We start from the raw sequence: 15,351 nt of genomic DNA on the forward strand, positions 1-15,351 counted from the left end.
CGTTATATTAAGCAGCTGTTTAACATGACCAAGGTGTATAATTTATCCTTTGCTTAAAATGAGGTATGGTGATATATTTTTCTGTACCACTTTCATAAATATTATTACTAAGAGTGATGTTGTCCTTAAAGTGTATGTAAGGCAAACATGTTTATTATTTTTGTTTTTAGATAGCATAGGGAAAGGTTAAAACCCATTATTTTATTTTACATTGTTTTTGCTGTCTGTTTACCCATGGGGAGATTTTCTTCATTTTTTTATCCTGAAGATGCAACAGGAAATGAGAGGAAATATCTCAAAAGTGAGCAGAGTTCCCTATTGGGGGATTCTCACCCACCTCTTGCTCTAGTGACAACTCTAAAATTGTTGGATCTACCCTTGCTTTGTGTCTCAATGATTATGATCACTAGGTCAACAAGAGGTGTGAATCTCCCCCTCAGGGAAAAAGACAGCAATCAAAATCTAGAAATATATACAGTTTTATCTAGGACTATACTGTACCTTTACGCCTCCTTTAAGTCAATGATGTACTGGCTATTTCTTGTAAATGAGCAATAAATCATTGAAAGAGGGTCTAATACTTACCCACTGTATTCAAACTATGTATTGCCTTGTCTTTTGACATTTGAAGTAATTTCACAATGCTTAATCACAGAATGGTAAGATTCCCTGGTTCCTCTAATTGGTAGTAGTTTTGAACTCTCTGCACAGAATCATATGTGTAATAATAAATGTGTTTCTTTAAAATTAGTAGTAATTCATTTTGCTCTTTAAGTGGTGAGTACAAAGAGCTAATGCGTTTCTTTAGCCCCCAATACTGTGCAATATTTTTTTTACTGGAACAGCATTCAGAGATTGGAATTTTATGTTAAATGAAAAAAAAATAAGTGAACTTGTCACGTCCACTAAAGTACAAAAACGAAAATGACTCATACATACACAGGGAAAGCATCTGCAAACCAATAAATATAACTTATGATGGCTTAGAGATAACTGGTACATGTACTTGCTTTCAAATTAATTCCTTTGTGCCTTTGGAGGACCCTGGATCCTTGGATTTGACTCTTCTTTTACACTCACCCATGCTGTTGTCATGCCACATTACTGATTTCCTGTATTAAATACCAGAGTCTTTTTAGGCTTTGTTTTATATTTGACAGTTTAACTTTTTTGAGAGGACAGTCCTTACTCTTGAATTGGAGAAAAATGCAGGTATTGGCAGGCACCACCACTTTAGGAGTACGATCCACACTGAAAAATGTCACTATAGGGATCAAGAGTAACGGCCAATTTAACTGGATACCTTCATTAAATTATATTCTACATTGGTGGTTTCAACCACTAAATACAGTGTAGGATGGCCTAATACTTTCATAGATGGCAAGATAAAAATGGATTTGAATAGGTTAGGGGTTAGGATAGGGTTATTATGGGCACAATTAAAAATTATAAATATGATGCAGTTTATTAATAGCATTACCATCAGTTTTAGTTTTCATGAGTCACCCCGTAACATAGTTTTATTGCCTGTTACTCCAGCCATTAAGTATTTTATTCTTCAACTTCCCATAGCACACTAAGCTGTCTTGCATAATTGGCAGTTAGGGAGTTAAGACAAACCACTTAAAGTGACATTAAACCCTCAGATTTTTTAAACATAAAACAATACTGTAATGTGTGCCTTACTGTAATCCATGGCAGTTTCCCTTCTCTTTGCTGCTCTTCCTTTTAAATCCTCATGTCTTCTCATGCTTGGGGAGAACTTCCCTTTGCAGCTGAGTGCCTCTTCCTGTAGTGCTGGCTCAGGTTGCAAACCTACACACAGACACCATGTATCCATTCCTGAGACAAGGCAGTCTGCTGCAAAACAGAAGTTCTGCCCAGCATGAGAACAGATACAGATTTAAAATGAAGAGCAGCAAAGAGAAGGGAAACAACCATGGATTACAGTACGGAGCACATTACAGTATTGTTTTATGTTAAAAAATCTGAGGGTTTAATGTCACTTTAACATTGACAGGGGTGATTACAATGGGCCAAATGTATTCATACAGTTAAGAACATTATCCAAAAACCTAAAACTGTCACTGTAAAATGTGTAAGCTGGAGTTAGGCTTTAATTTTAGTGTGTAAAGTCTAAATAAATGTATTAGCACATCAAACACTACCCTTTCCATCGGTTGACAATGCTGCTGTTCAAGGGTGGCTATGGTGCTCCTCTATAGATACAGTGAAGGAAAGAGCATAGCCACCTTAGGACAGAAGGTGTATTACTGGCTGTATCACCAGGTGAAAAAAAAAGCCTCAAAAAAGCAAACTAATGCAGCCAACACATCTGGGGACTGGTATGCTGCAATATATTACATTTCGTGAGGTTTAGATATACTTTAGTGTTAGGATCAGGTTCCCTCACTTCTTGTTGTGGACAGGAAGTGAAGGGAAATCTACACAGCCAACACAGGCAAGAAAAAATTAGCTGGCAATGATTTTAACTTTACCCTACTCTATCCAAAACTTAAATGTTTTGACTTTACATACACTCTATGTATTAGACCCAATGCCCCCTGACCCCTAAGCCTAAAGTGTATCTAAAGAGAAAATAATTTTACTTTTGGATAGAGTTGTGAATAGTTAGAACACCTGCCAGCTCTTTATTGCTGTCTGTGTCCAACGTGGAGGAGAGTCGGCCTCTGTATTTGCCTTGCTGATAATGGTCACAAAAAGTGATAGGAAATCCCAAATTGTACATATGTCACCAGAGAGACAATAGAGAAACCTGTTCAAGTGACAGCTGTCTAAGAGGAAATTGTCCCTCACTTTGGAGAGATTTCTTCTTACTTCCTGTTGTGTCTTGGGAAAAAAAGTAACACAGACAGCCAAAAAAACAAAGAAAAAACAAAAGACTGCCGGGCATTTTAACTAGGGATGCACCGAAATTTCGGCAACTGAAACATATTAACCCAAAATGGTACTTTTGTCAAAATGCCGAAAGTGCCATCTTTTGGCCGAAATTGCATGTCACAAGAGGCCGGGCTCTCCTTCCGCACCGCCCCGCTTGGCTGTGACAGATCAGGAGAGCGGTGTGGGGGGGCGTAGATAGCTGTCACATGAGACCAGGCCGGTGGTGTGGGTAGGAGTCAGCTGTCAAAATAGACCAAGCTCTCTTCCCATACCTCTGACTCAGCATCCTGTGACAGCGATTCAGGATGGAGATCGGGTACAAGCTGTCAGCGATCAGTGATCGCAAACTGCTTGTAAATAATTGAGGACAGAATATGCTGACTGTGTCCCCAATTATGAATGAATGGGAAGTGCTCTACATCGCTTCCTGTTAATGTATGATTGGGGACATGGTAAACATATTATCTCTGCAAGTTATGAATGAACAGGAACACTCAATATAGAGGATTCCTGTTCATTATAACAAGGGCTGCAGAGAAAGAGATTGAGGACTCTGTGTCCTCAATCTCTTATTCTATTTTAAAAGGGAAATTTTAGGGGTCTAAACACCCCTATCTGACATTTTTGTTATTTTTTCCGTTTCGGTTTCAAATTTCATTTCAGTGCACCTCTCATTTTAACCCTTCCCTACTCTATCCAAATCTTAAAAAATAGTGTTGTCTTTAGAAATACTTTTACCTGATCTTTAAGTAACCCCTCAAATTCCCTCACCCAAAACTATTTTATTTCTAGAAATGGCAATTCATGTTGTAATTAGTAAGGAATACATTATCAAAGATTTATGCTCTGCTGCTTCATGAGAATTTTGTTTTCCATTTGTTAGTTCAAAAGGATTGGTATAGAATTTTGGTCTTTAGCTCATGTCCTTACCTGGAAGTCTGGAAATTCTAACCAGTTATTTGTAATTATCAAAGAACTCTATGGCTAGTGCAATTTTCTTTCTTTGCACCAATCTTCAAAATGATGTCCAATGGGTGTGGCATATTGGTATTCTCTGCACTGCACACACTAAAGTCTGTATGTAATAATAACTATGTCTTCTTCTTGTATATGAAGATGAGCGTCTACTAACCATCCAGCCCGAGTGGTACCATGATGTGCCTGTTTTCTACCCTGTGGATGTTCCTGTGACAGGGTATCCTCCTGAGGGTGAGATTGTCTCCTTTCTCCTACGCCAGTGCTCTTCTTGGCAGCGCATGGCTGTAGAAGACTGAAAAGCCTTTTCCATACTGTGCTGCTCCCTGATGGGGGTGAACTAATGGCTTTGATATGAACCCATGCTCCTTGAGCCCAAGGCATGCATATTTAATTGCAATGGCAGGAAACTTTCTTTTTTGAGAATGAAATCATTTTACTTTACTTTCTTCCTTTATAAGCACACTTTCTCTTTTCACATTTTCTGGGACAGCTATTTTTTGTATAGGGACAAGGAAATCAATACAAATGGCTTTGACAAACAATAATATATTAGGAGTGCACCAGGCATAGTTCATTTGCCTCTTTAGCTTATTGCAACTAGTAGGTTTTACTATCTAGTAGTGAAAGCTAACAAGCGATAACATCAATAACTTTGCAAATTTGCCTGCTCATACTTGGCATATTCACTATTTAGTTTGGAATAATATTTAAAATAAAATTCAAAGAGTCACAATTGAGTCAGTGTTGTCTATAGCTATATTCCAAAATATGATCAAAAGTTTGTGGACACTTGACCATCACACCTATGAGTTTGTTGGACATCCCATTCCAAAAACAATTTGCAGTAGACTGAAGATGGACCTTCTTTGCAGCTATAACAACCTATACTCTTTTGGGTAGGCCTTCCACAAGAATATAATGTGTGTCTGTGAGAATTTTTGCCCAATAATCTAAAAGAGTAAATGTGATGTCAGCTGTTGATGTTCGATGAGTTGGCTAAGATGAATTGGCTTGCAATTGCCATTCCAATTCACCCCACAGGTGTTAAGCTGGGTCTAACTAAGGTTTCTGTGCAGGCAACTCAAGTTCCCTCACCATAAACTCTTTGAACTATGTTGTTTTAGTCCTGCCTTTATGCACAGGGGCACAGTCATGCTGGTAAAGGATATGGGATTCCACAAACTGTTGCCACAAGGTTTGACATGTAGGGTTTTCTAAAATGATATTGTATGCTGTAGCATTAACATTTCTCCTGACTAGAAACACAACCATTTGTAGGGGTGTCCACATACTTTTGGCCATATAATGTATATAGTTTTCAAAAGGGAGGTTTTAATAACATTCACCACATGCCAAAACAGTCTGTAGATACAGGAATTTAGATAGTTGAATTTGTATTTAAAGCTTGACTTTACCTATAAAAGTGGAGCTTGGCCCGTCCCTTCCTACCTCCAAAGACTACCTATAGGCCATATATTGTAATGGGTGACCTCATTAACCAAGTGGGGGAGGGCTGAAGGGCAGGAGGGGGTTGGACCAAATGCTACCTTTGCAAGAAAAGATGAGATTTGCAAATTACTTCTGATGTATTTATATCTGGATCTTACTATTTTGACAAGTGATTTGAACTGAATATAACCTCCACTTTTTAAACATATGCTTAATTTAAATGTTAAGGTTTGTGACTTAACTAAGGTACGCTGCCCAGTTGTGGAAATGTTCCCAGCAATACCATTTTTCATTAGGATAAAAAGCAGCACACCTTAATTAAGAAGATTTCAATACCTCTACATTGCATGCAAGGTCAAACCTAGAATTCACTGCTTCTCCTAGAAAATGTAGGATACCTAGCTGTTGTCCCTTCATGTTCTCTCCTGCTGCTCCTCATTATGAACAATGTTCCTATCGTATGTGCCTATGCTTTGTATCAACCTTCACTTAAATCACCCTGCTCAGACCTTCAGGCCGCACTTTGACTTTTGTAAGCAATACCTTTCTTAGCACTGATTTCTGTGTGCGCCTAATGAACAGCATGTTAACCTGTCCAAATGAGAAATGCAAAATATTTCAACACAAGTGAATTTTCTTAATCATTAGTTCTGGGTGGATCTATGTGTTAGTGAATTAGAGTGTTTGTTACATGTTAGGATTTCTGCTACCTGGCTTATATACACACTCTCTTGGGAAATCTAAAAGACAAGCCTTTGCAGGGTCACAAAAGTTCACTGGAACATCTACACTATTGGATCCAGTCTACAATTATTATTATTATGGAAATTTTGTATTTCATATTATTTTCTCTAAACAGATCTTACTGTTACATAGATCAAGTAATAATTTGCATTATTATTAGGGGGGAAAAACAAAGAGTTATCATTTTAATGGCAGTTTTTTGTTCAAAGTGATTTTAACTTCACAATAAACACACAATTGTTTAGCTGTGCAACTTCCAGTAGGTAAAATGCCCATTCTGACAACTTATTGTGTTCTTTAGTTGTCCACAATTGCTGTTATTTTAATGGGATCCTTACCGGTTTTACACATACTTACAAATACACAAAAATAAATATTGTGAAGTGTATACTGCCTGGTAAATATCAGGCAGTAAGATAGATGTGTAGGAACTAGTGTGTAGCATAGAAATGTGAAGGCAGGCAGGAAATCTGTATTAGTGATATTTACAGAAACCCTTCCTGCTAAAGCGATGTGACTCAGTGCTGATATATTTGTGGCAAAATAGACACTTTCAGGAGTGTCAGATAGGGGTTGATTTACTACAGACAAATATTCTGTTCACTTTGCAAGGGAATTTGCACATTGCAGGTGAAGTTTTCCCATTAGTTTAGAGAATGAGGTGAAGTTCTGCTGACTTCCAGCATCCAATCATGTGTAAGCAGAAATACTGTTTTGTATTTATTTTCCTTCAATCTCATGATTGGGTATTCTTTGCTAAGTAAAATTTCACCACATTCACCAAGCAAATAAAAACTTCCCCTGCAAAGTTTAAATTCCCTTGAAAATCATCCCCAGAGAGCCACCAGCAGCGTGTACTTACCCCAATCCTGACATCACAGTGTTTCAACAGTATGAAGAAAACTCTCATAAGATTGGCTTACAGTGTATTTTAGTGCCAATGTTTTAAAAGTTTCCTATATGCTTTTAGATTGCTGTAGGAGTCAGCTGGGGAAGTGGGTGGAGGTAAGGACGCTGCATGGGTCCCAGAAGGCTTTGTATCTGACACAACCGTGAGTGTCAATTTTGCAGAAGTATTGCCACGAACATATGTATGCTGACTCACATCACTGTAGCAGGCCAGGTTTTTGTAGGTGCTCCTAAAATATATCTTCTGACTGGCTTTAGTTTGCAGAGTAGTAGATGGTGACAAGGCCGCTATAATATAATGACCTACCTATAATGAAGGTCTTACAAATCAAGATTGGAGAGTATCTCCTCCTCTTTTCACTGTGAGGATCACGATTAGTAATTTAATTAATTGTAATGCCATTGTAGATACTGTCAGCTGTGGGTCAAAATAAAGTTCCAGGTACAATAAAAAATTAAATTTTCTGGATAACAAAACCTTCTAATGTGACTCTGTACCATCTTTCTCTGGGTAGATATGCAGACAGAACATTAGCTATGTGACAGCTGTATTGCTCCCAATAATTTTAAGAAAATATTGAGTTTTCTTTTATTTATGGATTTATTTGTTTGAGGTGCGTGTTATTGGGATCACCTAAATGTATATATTTCATCAATGTGTGTTAAAAAAAACCCAGTTTGCACATCTAGAAGTACACGGGTACTGACATATTTTGCTTCTTGCAAATGCAGGAGGCGCTTCACCTTAGTGTACTGATTGTGCTTTCTTTCTCCTTGCATAGTAAGACCAAAGTCACCTCAGTCTCTCCTTCTCAGTTTACAAGTCTGCACTGGCTGACCTAGTTAGGCACTTTAAAATGTGTCAATGTCAAGAACATGTGATGTGTGTTTTGTAAATGCTGTAGATGATTCACTGCTGGATATTTTGCATTGCTTTTTTAAATATGTTTCCTAGTTACATAGTAATTGTATAGAGAAATGTACATACCTTTGTTTTACAAATAAACATTTAAAATAAAACTAAAGGCTCATGTTTGTCAGTCTAAGGCCTCATTCACACTGCCGCGCATATGCGCACACGCACGTATTGTTCCATATGCAGCATATGCAAATAAATGGCTCCATACACATAGCTGTGTATGGAGCCATATATTTGCGTAGCGTAAAAATGCGCAAAAACAGAATGGACCCGAGATCCGTATTTCTGCGTATTTTACGCGCATATACGTGTGTACAGTTCATTGAAATTTCTATTACGAATAATGCATTCTGGGGTTGCCTATAGTGCACGCATATACGCGCGCGCATGTACGCGTATGTTCGCAATATACAATTTTGTTGTGTGTGAATGAGGCCTAAAGTATCAAACCCAGTTACTATGTGATGCACAATCCTAATAAATATAAAACTTCCTTTTACCATCGTTGATTTAGCCTAAAATGTAAATTTTGTATTTGCTATATTTTAAATAAAATCCAAAAATAAAATAAAATCCAAATTACTTAAATGGTGGTTGTTCTAAAAATTCAATATCATTAAATGTCTTTACAGCTTTGGTTATATTAAACGTGAAATTTGTGTACGCTAAAAGTTATTTAAGGGACATGAACATGATATGTATAGTTTTCTGTAGGTTTTTCATCCCTAAATTGCTGGAATTCATTGTAAACACATTGCCCTGAACCATTAAACAAAACCTAATGAATACCTAGGAAATCTGAATACTCATTTGTTTTTCATCTCACTGCTACATAGATCTAAATGAATGTGGACTGAAGCCTCGACCCTGCAAATACCGTTGCATGAATACGTTTGGAAGCTACAAGTGCTATTGTCTAAATGGATATATGCTCATGCCTGATGGATCATGTTCAAGTATGTCCACTCAGTCCAACATTACTGCATTATTATTCTCTTATTACTGGCTTCTTATGAAAACATATGACTGCCTGGACAGGCCTAAGCATTTCTTGTTCTTATTTTTCAAGTTTAACAAGTCTGTTCTAAATTGTGTACTGCTCTATTAAAGTGGACCTTTACCCTCTTTGACTAAAAATCACATCAGCATACAGCTCTGCATGCTGATATTAAATCCTCTTACATTCATTAGCTAAACAAACATATTTTTTAAAATGTCATTTTTTCCACTTCCTTGTCCTCTTTGGCACAAATATTGTAATGTGCCCAAGTGTTGCATCCTGGGAAGGTTACATCAGCAGTGCATGGCTGAGAAATCTCATCTGTAATGTCACGAGATCTCAGGGAAAGGCATTTTCCTCCCCTAAGAGGATGTGCATGGTCACATGTGCCAGAGTTCCAGGAAGTAAAAAGAAACAAATTAATCTGCCCTTAGTAAAAATGGCCACTGTCAGAAGACTGGGGAAGAAAAGAAATATAAGGTATGCAAAGAATAAAAAGCCAGCAATTATTTAGAAATATCTGTTTGTAGATTGTAATTACTAAATATTTCTAAAGGTGCTTTTGTTGTTATTTTGAAGATATGGGTAAAGTTTCTCTTTAAGATACCTTCACTTATGCTAATAGTGTTGGATGATTAATAGGTTAAGTCAAGAAAAAGATGTATACAATGACATGCAAGTAACATATAGCACTGTAGATATATAGATGTCTCAAAGCAAGGGTGTTGGGCCAGCTAAGTGACTGAGAACTCAATGCTGTAAATTACAGGGCACAGATGTATCCTTCATTATGGACACAGGTGGCAGTAGTATGTACATGTCTCTCATCATTGAATGTATCTTGGAATTGCATGTAAAAAGAATTGATCCACACAATGCTCTCAATAGGCATAAACGAACATCAGACCCTCCAGCACGACTAACTCAGTAAGGTACAAAACACTCCTGAACTGCTCTTAAACACTTTAGCTCTCACGCCTGTATACGGCTTATGGACCAGAGCAATTTTTACCTTTCTGCTATGGGCCTATTGATTCAGCAATAACAAAGTCATTCACATATTGTTTTTTTAGGACAAACAATGTTTTCTTTTTGTGCTACTCCTTCAAAAATTTTAAAATAATTATTTTTAAAGTAAAAAAACTAAAAAGAAAACACTTTTTTGAACAGTAATACTTAAAAAAAAAGTGTTAGATAAAAATAAAATAGATAAAAAGTATAAATTCTATTTTATCATTTGCCCTTTTTAAAATGACTTTAAAATGATGATTCTGGTAGAAAGCATTGCAAAGTTATTTACAAATCAAATAAAGGCTTTTTTATTCAATGTTGTGCTTCTTTTAATGCAACACTAATAAAAAAAGATTGACAGGGCTATTCACAAAAGGGTGAATAGTTTGGGGAAGGCAGGAGAAGTGAACAATCTAGGACAACACAGCTGAACTGGAAAGTGAGCTGAATTGGAGAATGTTTCCAAATCAGCTATGTTGTCCTAGATTGTTCTCTTCTCCTGCCTTCTCCAAACTCTTCACCCTTTTGTGAATAGCCTCTAAGTATTAATGGTTAGGAAAACAGAAATTAATAAAGCAGGAAAATAATAGTTAAGGGGAGAAGAGGAAGAAGGAGTTAATTAGGGCTCATTAGGGTAAACTGAGGGTTAATAAAGGGTTAAATAGCAATACATTATTTAAAAAAACAACTTTTTTTACATGTCAGGTTACTTTAACAGACATCATATGTAAATCAAAGCTCACCCCTTTGATCTGCAGATAAATGAAACAGAGCAGATACAAAGGTAACTTTTTATCTCCCTATCGTTTGAGCAGTGTCTATAAACACTGTGTCAGACGGTCTGTTTTTAGACAGCAGCAGCCCCTATAGCTGCTGAAATTACACAGCTACTCTTGGCTATCATTTTCATAGTTGGGAATTGCTGCCAAGTGCATGGGGGTGAGTGGCAGCCATGCAGAAGGATAGGGCATACTAGATATCCTGTGTACTTCAATGTAGTTTTTTTGGGGTCGTGTAGTACGCATAGTGTCCACAAATTGTTACAGATCTTTTTGCAAAGTTTAGAAAGTTTTCAGCTTGGTAAAGAGAAGGCCATGAGTAAAATAGTATTTACCTTATGCAGTAGGTCATGTTGTAGGGCCTGCAACAGGTGTACAGATGACCTAACATACTGGTAGAGGAAAGTGTGCGATAACGGGCCCCTAGAAAAGGTGACTTCAGCATGGTGAAGTTGCTACCAGTAAAGCAGCCAGTTCTCAGACACTTTTAATACATGATGCCAGGAATGTTGTAGCTATGGCCAATAGGCTTAAAGTAAACTTAGCATGGCATTTTCAATAGTGCGGACATAAAGTATAAAAGGAATTATAAACAACATTGATTGTACAGCATAGTAAGAGTTTAGTATGCTGTCATGTAGTATATATGCCAGGCCCGAGCTCTTGTTTTATCCAGGAATGAAAAACAGATAACTGGCCAGAATTCTTTAGGTTGATTCAAGAGCACATTGTGCATTATTTTGATTAGACGCCCAGTAATGTTCTTTATTGCCAGGATAACTTGAAAAGTGCCCATTTCTGACTATGTGTACTACTAGCACCTTGAAAAAGGGTTGATCATGATATATTACACACAGGCGCCTCCAGCCATCAGATGCCGGTTTGCATCCAGTCCTTTTATACTGTACTCCGTATTTCAGCCATGACCCACTAAGATCTAGGAGTTAGATTTACTCAATTAATGATGTCTATGGCAAAAATTAACATAAAAAGTAAACTTGTTTTTCTTTACTTCAGATGCTCACACTTGCTCTTTGGCAAATTGCCAGTATGGTTGTGATATAGTAAAAGGAGAGGTTCGCTGTCGCTGTCCATCTCCAGGGTTGCAGCTAGGACCAGATGGGAGAACATGTGCGGGTAAGTGATGTACAAAAATATAAAATATATAGGAATGAGAAAGAAAAGCACACATCATAACTTAGCAAACTAAATAACTAAATGGTTGGATCCTTACTGTTGCTGGTATCTATGATATAGTGGGTTATTCACAAAGCTAGCTGAAGGATCAGCCGTAGCTTTGGCTGATCCTTTGGCTAGCTTCAGTTGCAGGAGCAGGGCTGCTGTATGGCCTATTCACTATAGGCCGTACAGCTCCTAAAGGCGGCCGAGCGGCTCAGCCGAGCCGAAGCCATATGCTTCGGGTCGACTGAGCCGAAGTGACAGCTGAAGCGCCGGCCGAACGCCTCGCAAATGACAGCTGGGCAGAGCCAGTCATGATCTCATGGCTGGCTCCGCCCAGTTGTTATTCATTGACCAGTACCGGCTAGAAGACATTAGCCAGTCCCGGCCAATAGGAAACAGTTGGGCTAACAGTTGTCACTGCTAGTTCCGCCCAATAGTTTTTTTTTTTTTTAATCTTTCATTATTTTTTTTAATGTATTATTTATTTACATTTTTAAACATTTTTTTCCCCTACTTTTCATTGATTTCCTAATCCTGCCGCCTTCACCTTCGTAACATCTCAAAAATATGCCCCTTCCTCAGCAATGACACCGCAAAACTACTCATACACTCCCTTGTTATCTCTCGTCTTGACTATTGCAACTCCCTCCTCATTGGCCTTCCACTACACAGGATATTCCCCCTTCAGTCTATCATGAATGCAGCTGCCAGACTCATTCACCTTACCAACCGCTCAGTGTCTGCATCCCCCCTCTGCCAATCCCTACACTGGCTTCCACTCGCCCAGAGGATAAAATTCAAAATATTAACAGTCACCTATAAAGCCATCCACAACTCCGCCCCCGGATATATCTCAGACCTTGTCTCTAAGTATCACCCTAACCGTCCCCTCCGCTCATCCATTGACCTCCTGCTTTCCAGCTCCCTTGTCCACTCCTCCCATACTCGCCTCCAGGACTTCTCTAGAGTCTCTCCCATCCTCTGGAACTCTTTACCCCAACCTGTCCGTCTATCTCCCACCTTGACTGCCTTTATGCGTTCCCTAAAGACTCATCTCTTCAAGGAAGCCTATCCCACCTCGACCTAACCACTGAACCTTCACATTCTCAAATAATTCATTCCCACACAGCTACCTCCTCATGTATCATTTCCCCCTCCTCTTTCAGATTGTAAGCCCTCAGGGGCAGGGCCCTCCTTACCATCTTGTCTTGAATTGTATTGTAACTGTAATGTCTTCCTTATATTGTAAAGCGCTGCGCAAACTGTTGGCGCTATATAAATACTATGTAATAATAATAATCTGCTCGGTACCACGGAGGTACTGAGCAGAATAGCCGAACCAAGGCATTCGGCTATTCACTCACTGCCATTCAGCCCCTATGTGAATAGGGGCGAACAGCAGCGAGTGACCTGCCGGAGCTTCAGCTCAGCAGAGCCAGTTGTCGGATTGGGTGAGTCGAACTCCTTCTGCACTTCGGTTCAGCCAAACAGTACAGCCGAAGCCAGCCGCTCACTCGACTGCCTTTGGCAGCTTTGTGAATAACCCTCATAGTGTTCAATGGGCAGATCATTTATCAATAACAGATAATGATCAGGACAAACGTTAAATACCTCCATTGCTCTTAATGTATTTGTTATGTTCAAACATTATTGAAGCATACTTCACTAGTTCATTCAAGTAATAATTCCATACAATTGTACTAAAGTGAGTCATTTTCAAAACTGCTGCAATTTTTCTGACCCATACACTAATCAGCTACAAAATGCGATGATTAAATCCCTGCACTTGGTCAAAACACTTAATGTGTTTTTTCCCCTCTTTCTGTGATCTTAGAGAAGTCTTTAGTTTCTAACACAGGGTGATATGTACCTCTTGTGTATCTTGGCTGGCTGAGATGGAAAAGACATCAGTATCTATATGAACATGAAAAGAAATGTTTCATACCTATGTGCATGTAATCAGTTTACATATATGCTCCATACTAAACATTCATGTCCCTTTACTAGATGTTGATGAGTGTGCAACAGGAAAAGCGGTTTGTCCTCGGTTTAGAAAATGTGTCAATACGTTTGGCAGCTATATCTGCAAATGTTATCCTGGATATGACTTAATCCATGCCCACGGAAAGTACCAGTGCTTCGGTAAGTACAATGCATATTAAGAACTAGTATTGGTTCATTTAGGTTTTTTATATTGTTTATTAATGTTACTGTGTTAAGGGACTGGAGCATTCAGGGTTGGAATATGTGTTTGTCTGTACTGACACTGCTAACATTCTTCCATCTGTTATACAATACCAACTTTATCTCAAATATCATAGCTTCTGATAAGCCTGTGAAGCTTTTGAATATTTAACAGTGAATGTTAAAGCAAAACTCCAGGTAAAAAATGTATTAATACTTGCAGTGCGGCTACCCACACATTGCAAGAGTTAGTGGTTATTTTTGCCTAGGGTAAAAAATAACAAAGTTATACTCCACCGATCCTCGGAGCCGGCAGTGCTCCCTCCTCCTCCACTACAGTGATAGTATGTCCCTCGGCATCCTCACGTCCTATACACTGTGTATTGAACATAATAACTCAGGGACCTTAGACCACTGCAGCACAGGGGTAGGGAGGGTCCAAGGACCAGTGGCTCGGAGGATCAGGTGAGTATAACTTTGTTATTTTTGACCCTAGACAAAAACTGCCACTTAACCCTTGCAGTGTGGAGATGGCCCCACTGCAAGGGTTAAACAAATGTCAACCCATAGTTCTTCTTTAATAAATGTAATGTTTGCTTTCTTGCTTTCTTGCATTGTCATTATATACAGTTAAAAAAATGATGCAGTCCTATAGATGATTTTCATGTGGAGTTTATTTAAATTGCGTTTTACTTTATTTTGGCAGATATTGATGAATGTTACACTGGGCAGTATCAGTGCAGTAACTTTGCAAGATGCTTCAACACACCGGGATCATACAGGTGTAAATGTAATGATGGCTACCGTGGCAATGGAGCAGACTGTACACGTAGGTGTCATGTGTGCTAAATGTACTGTATACAAACAAACGTTTGGCCTTAGAATGTTAAAACTCAGTTGAACTCCTAAAGCTGAACAGCTAAATATACAGATGAAAAAAACATATATCAGAGCTGTTTTAATTCAAAAGCATTTGTTTTTCTGTCCATTCAGTCCTGAGATTTACAAATCTCTGTCACACAGCACAGTCCTGTCTGGCAGGATAGGGGACCTGATTTTTCCGTGCTGCATTTAAGTAACACTTACCAGTTTTGTCCCTCCCTCAACCTGTGACAGGACAGCTCATCTCTCTGTCACTCTGCTGTCTCCTCCTATCAGCACTATCAGCATGTCACTTATTAGCACATGAGCTATGCAGCACACCTGGTTGGCTCCTTGTGTTGCTTTTTCCTCTCCCAATTTGAGCACTGCTCTACAAGAATTGCAAGTGGCTGATTCTAGTCACTTTTGGGTAC

At 38.5% G+C, this 15,351-nt stretch overlaps 1 protein-coding gene across 5 annotated transcripts in view; it reads left to right on the plus strand.

Annotated features, from left to right (window-relative positions):
- Window positions 1-15,351, plus strand: part of NPNT (nephronectin) — a 99,536-nt gene that overhangs the window by 63,156 nt on the left and 21,029 nt on the right. For 3 of the 5 annotated variants that reach the window (XM_018554489.1, XM_018554491.1, XM_018554490.1), the window contains 5 exons: window positions 4,018-4,110; window positions 8,737-8,856; window positions 11,708-11,827; window positions 13,880-14,014; window positions 14,763-14,885. In XM_018554489.1, coding sequence (XP_018409991.1) covers window positions 4,018-4,110; window positions 8,737-8,856; window positions 11,708-11,827; window positions 13,880-14,014; window positions 14,763-14,885 — 591 coding nt within the window. The remainder of the gene's footprint in view (window positions 1-4,017; window positions 4,111-8,736; window positions 8,857-11,707; window positions 11,828-13,879; window positions 14,015-14,762; window positions 14,886-15,351) is intronic. The other 2 variants (XM_018554492.1, XM_018554493.1) reach the window with 1 other exon arrangement.

Source organism: Nanorana parkeri, unplaced genomic scaffold, assembly GCF_000935625.1.
Source record: "Nanorana parkeri isolate BGI_ZX_2015 unplaced genomic scaffold, ASM93562v1 scaffold161, whole genome shotgun sequence".
Lineage (NCBI taxonomy): Eukaryota > Metazoa > Chordata > Amphibia > Anura > Dicroglossidae > Nanorana > Nanorana parkeri.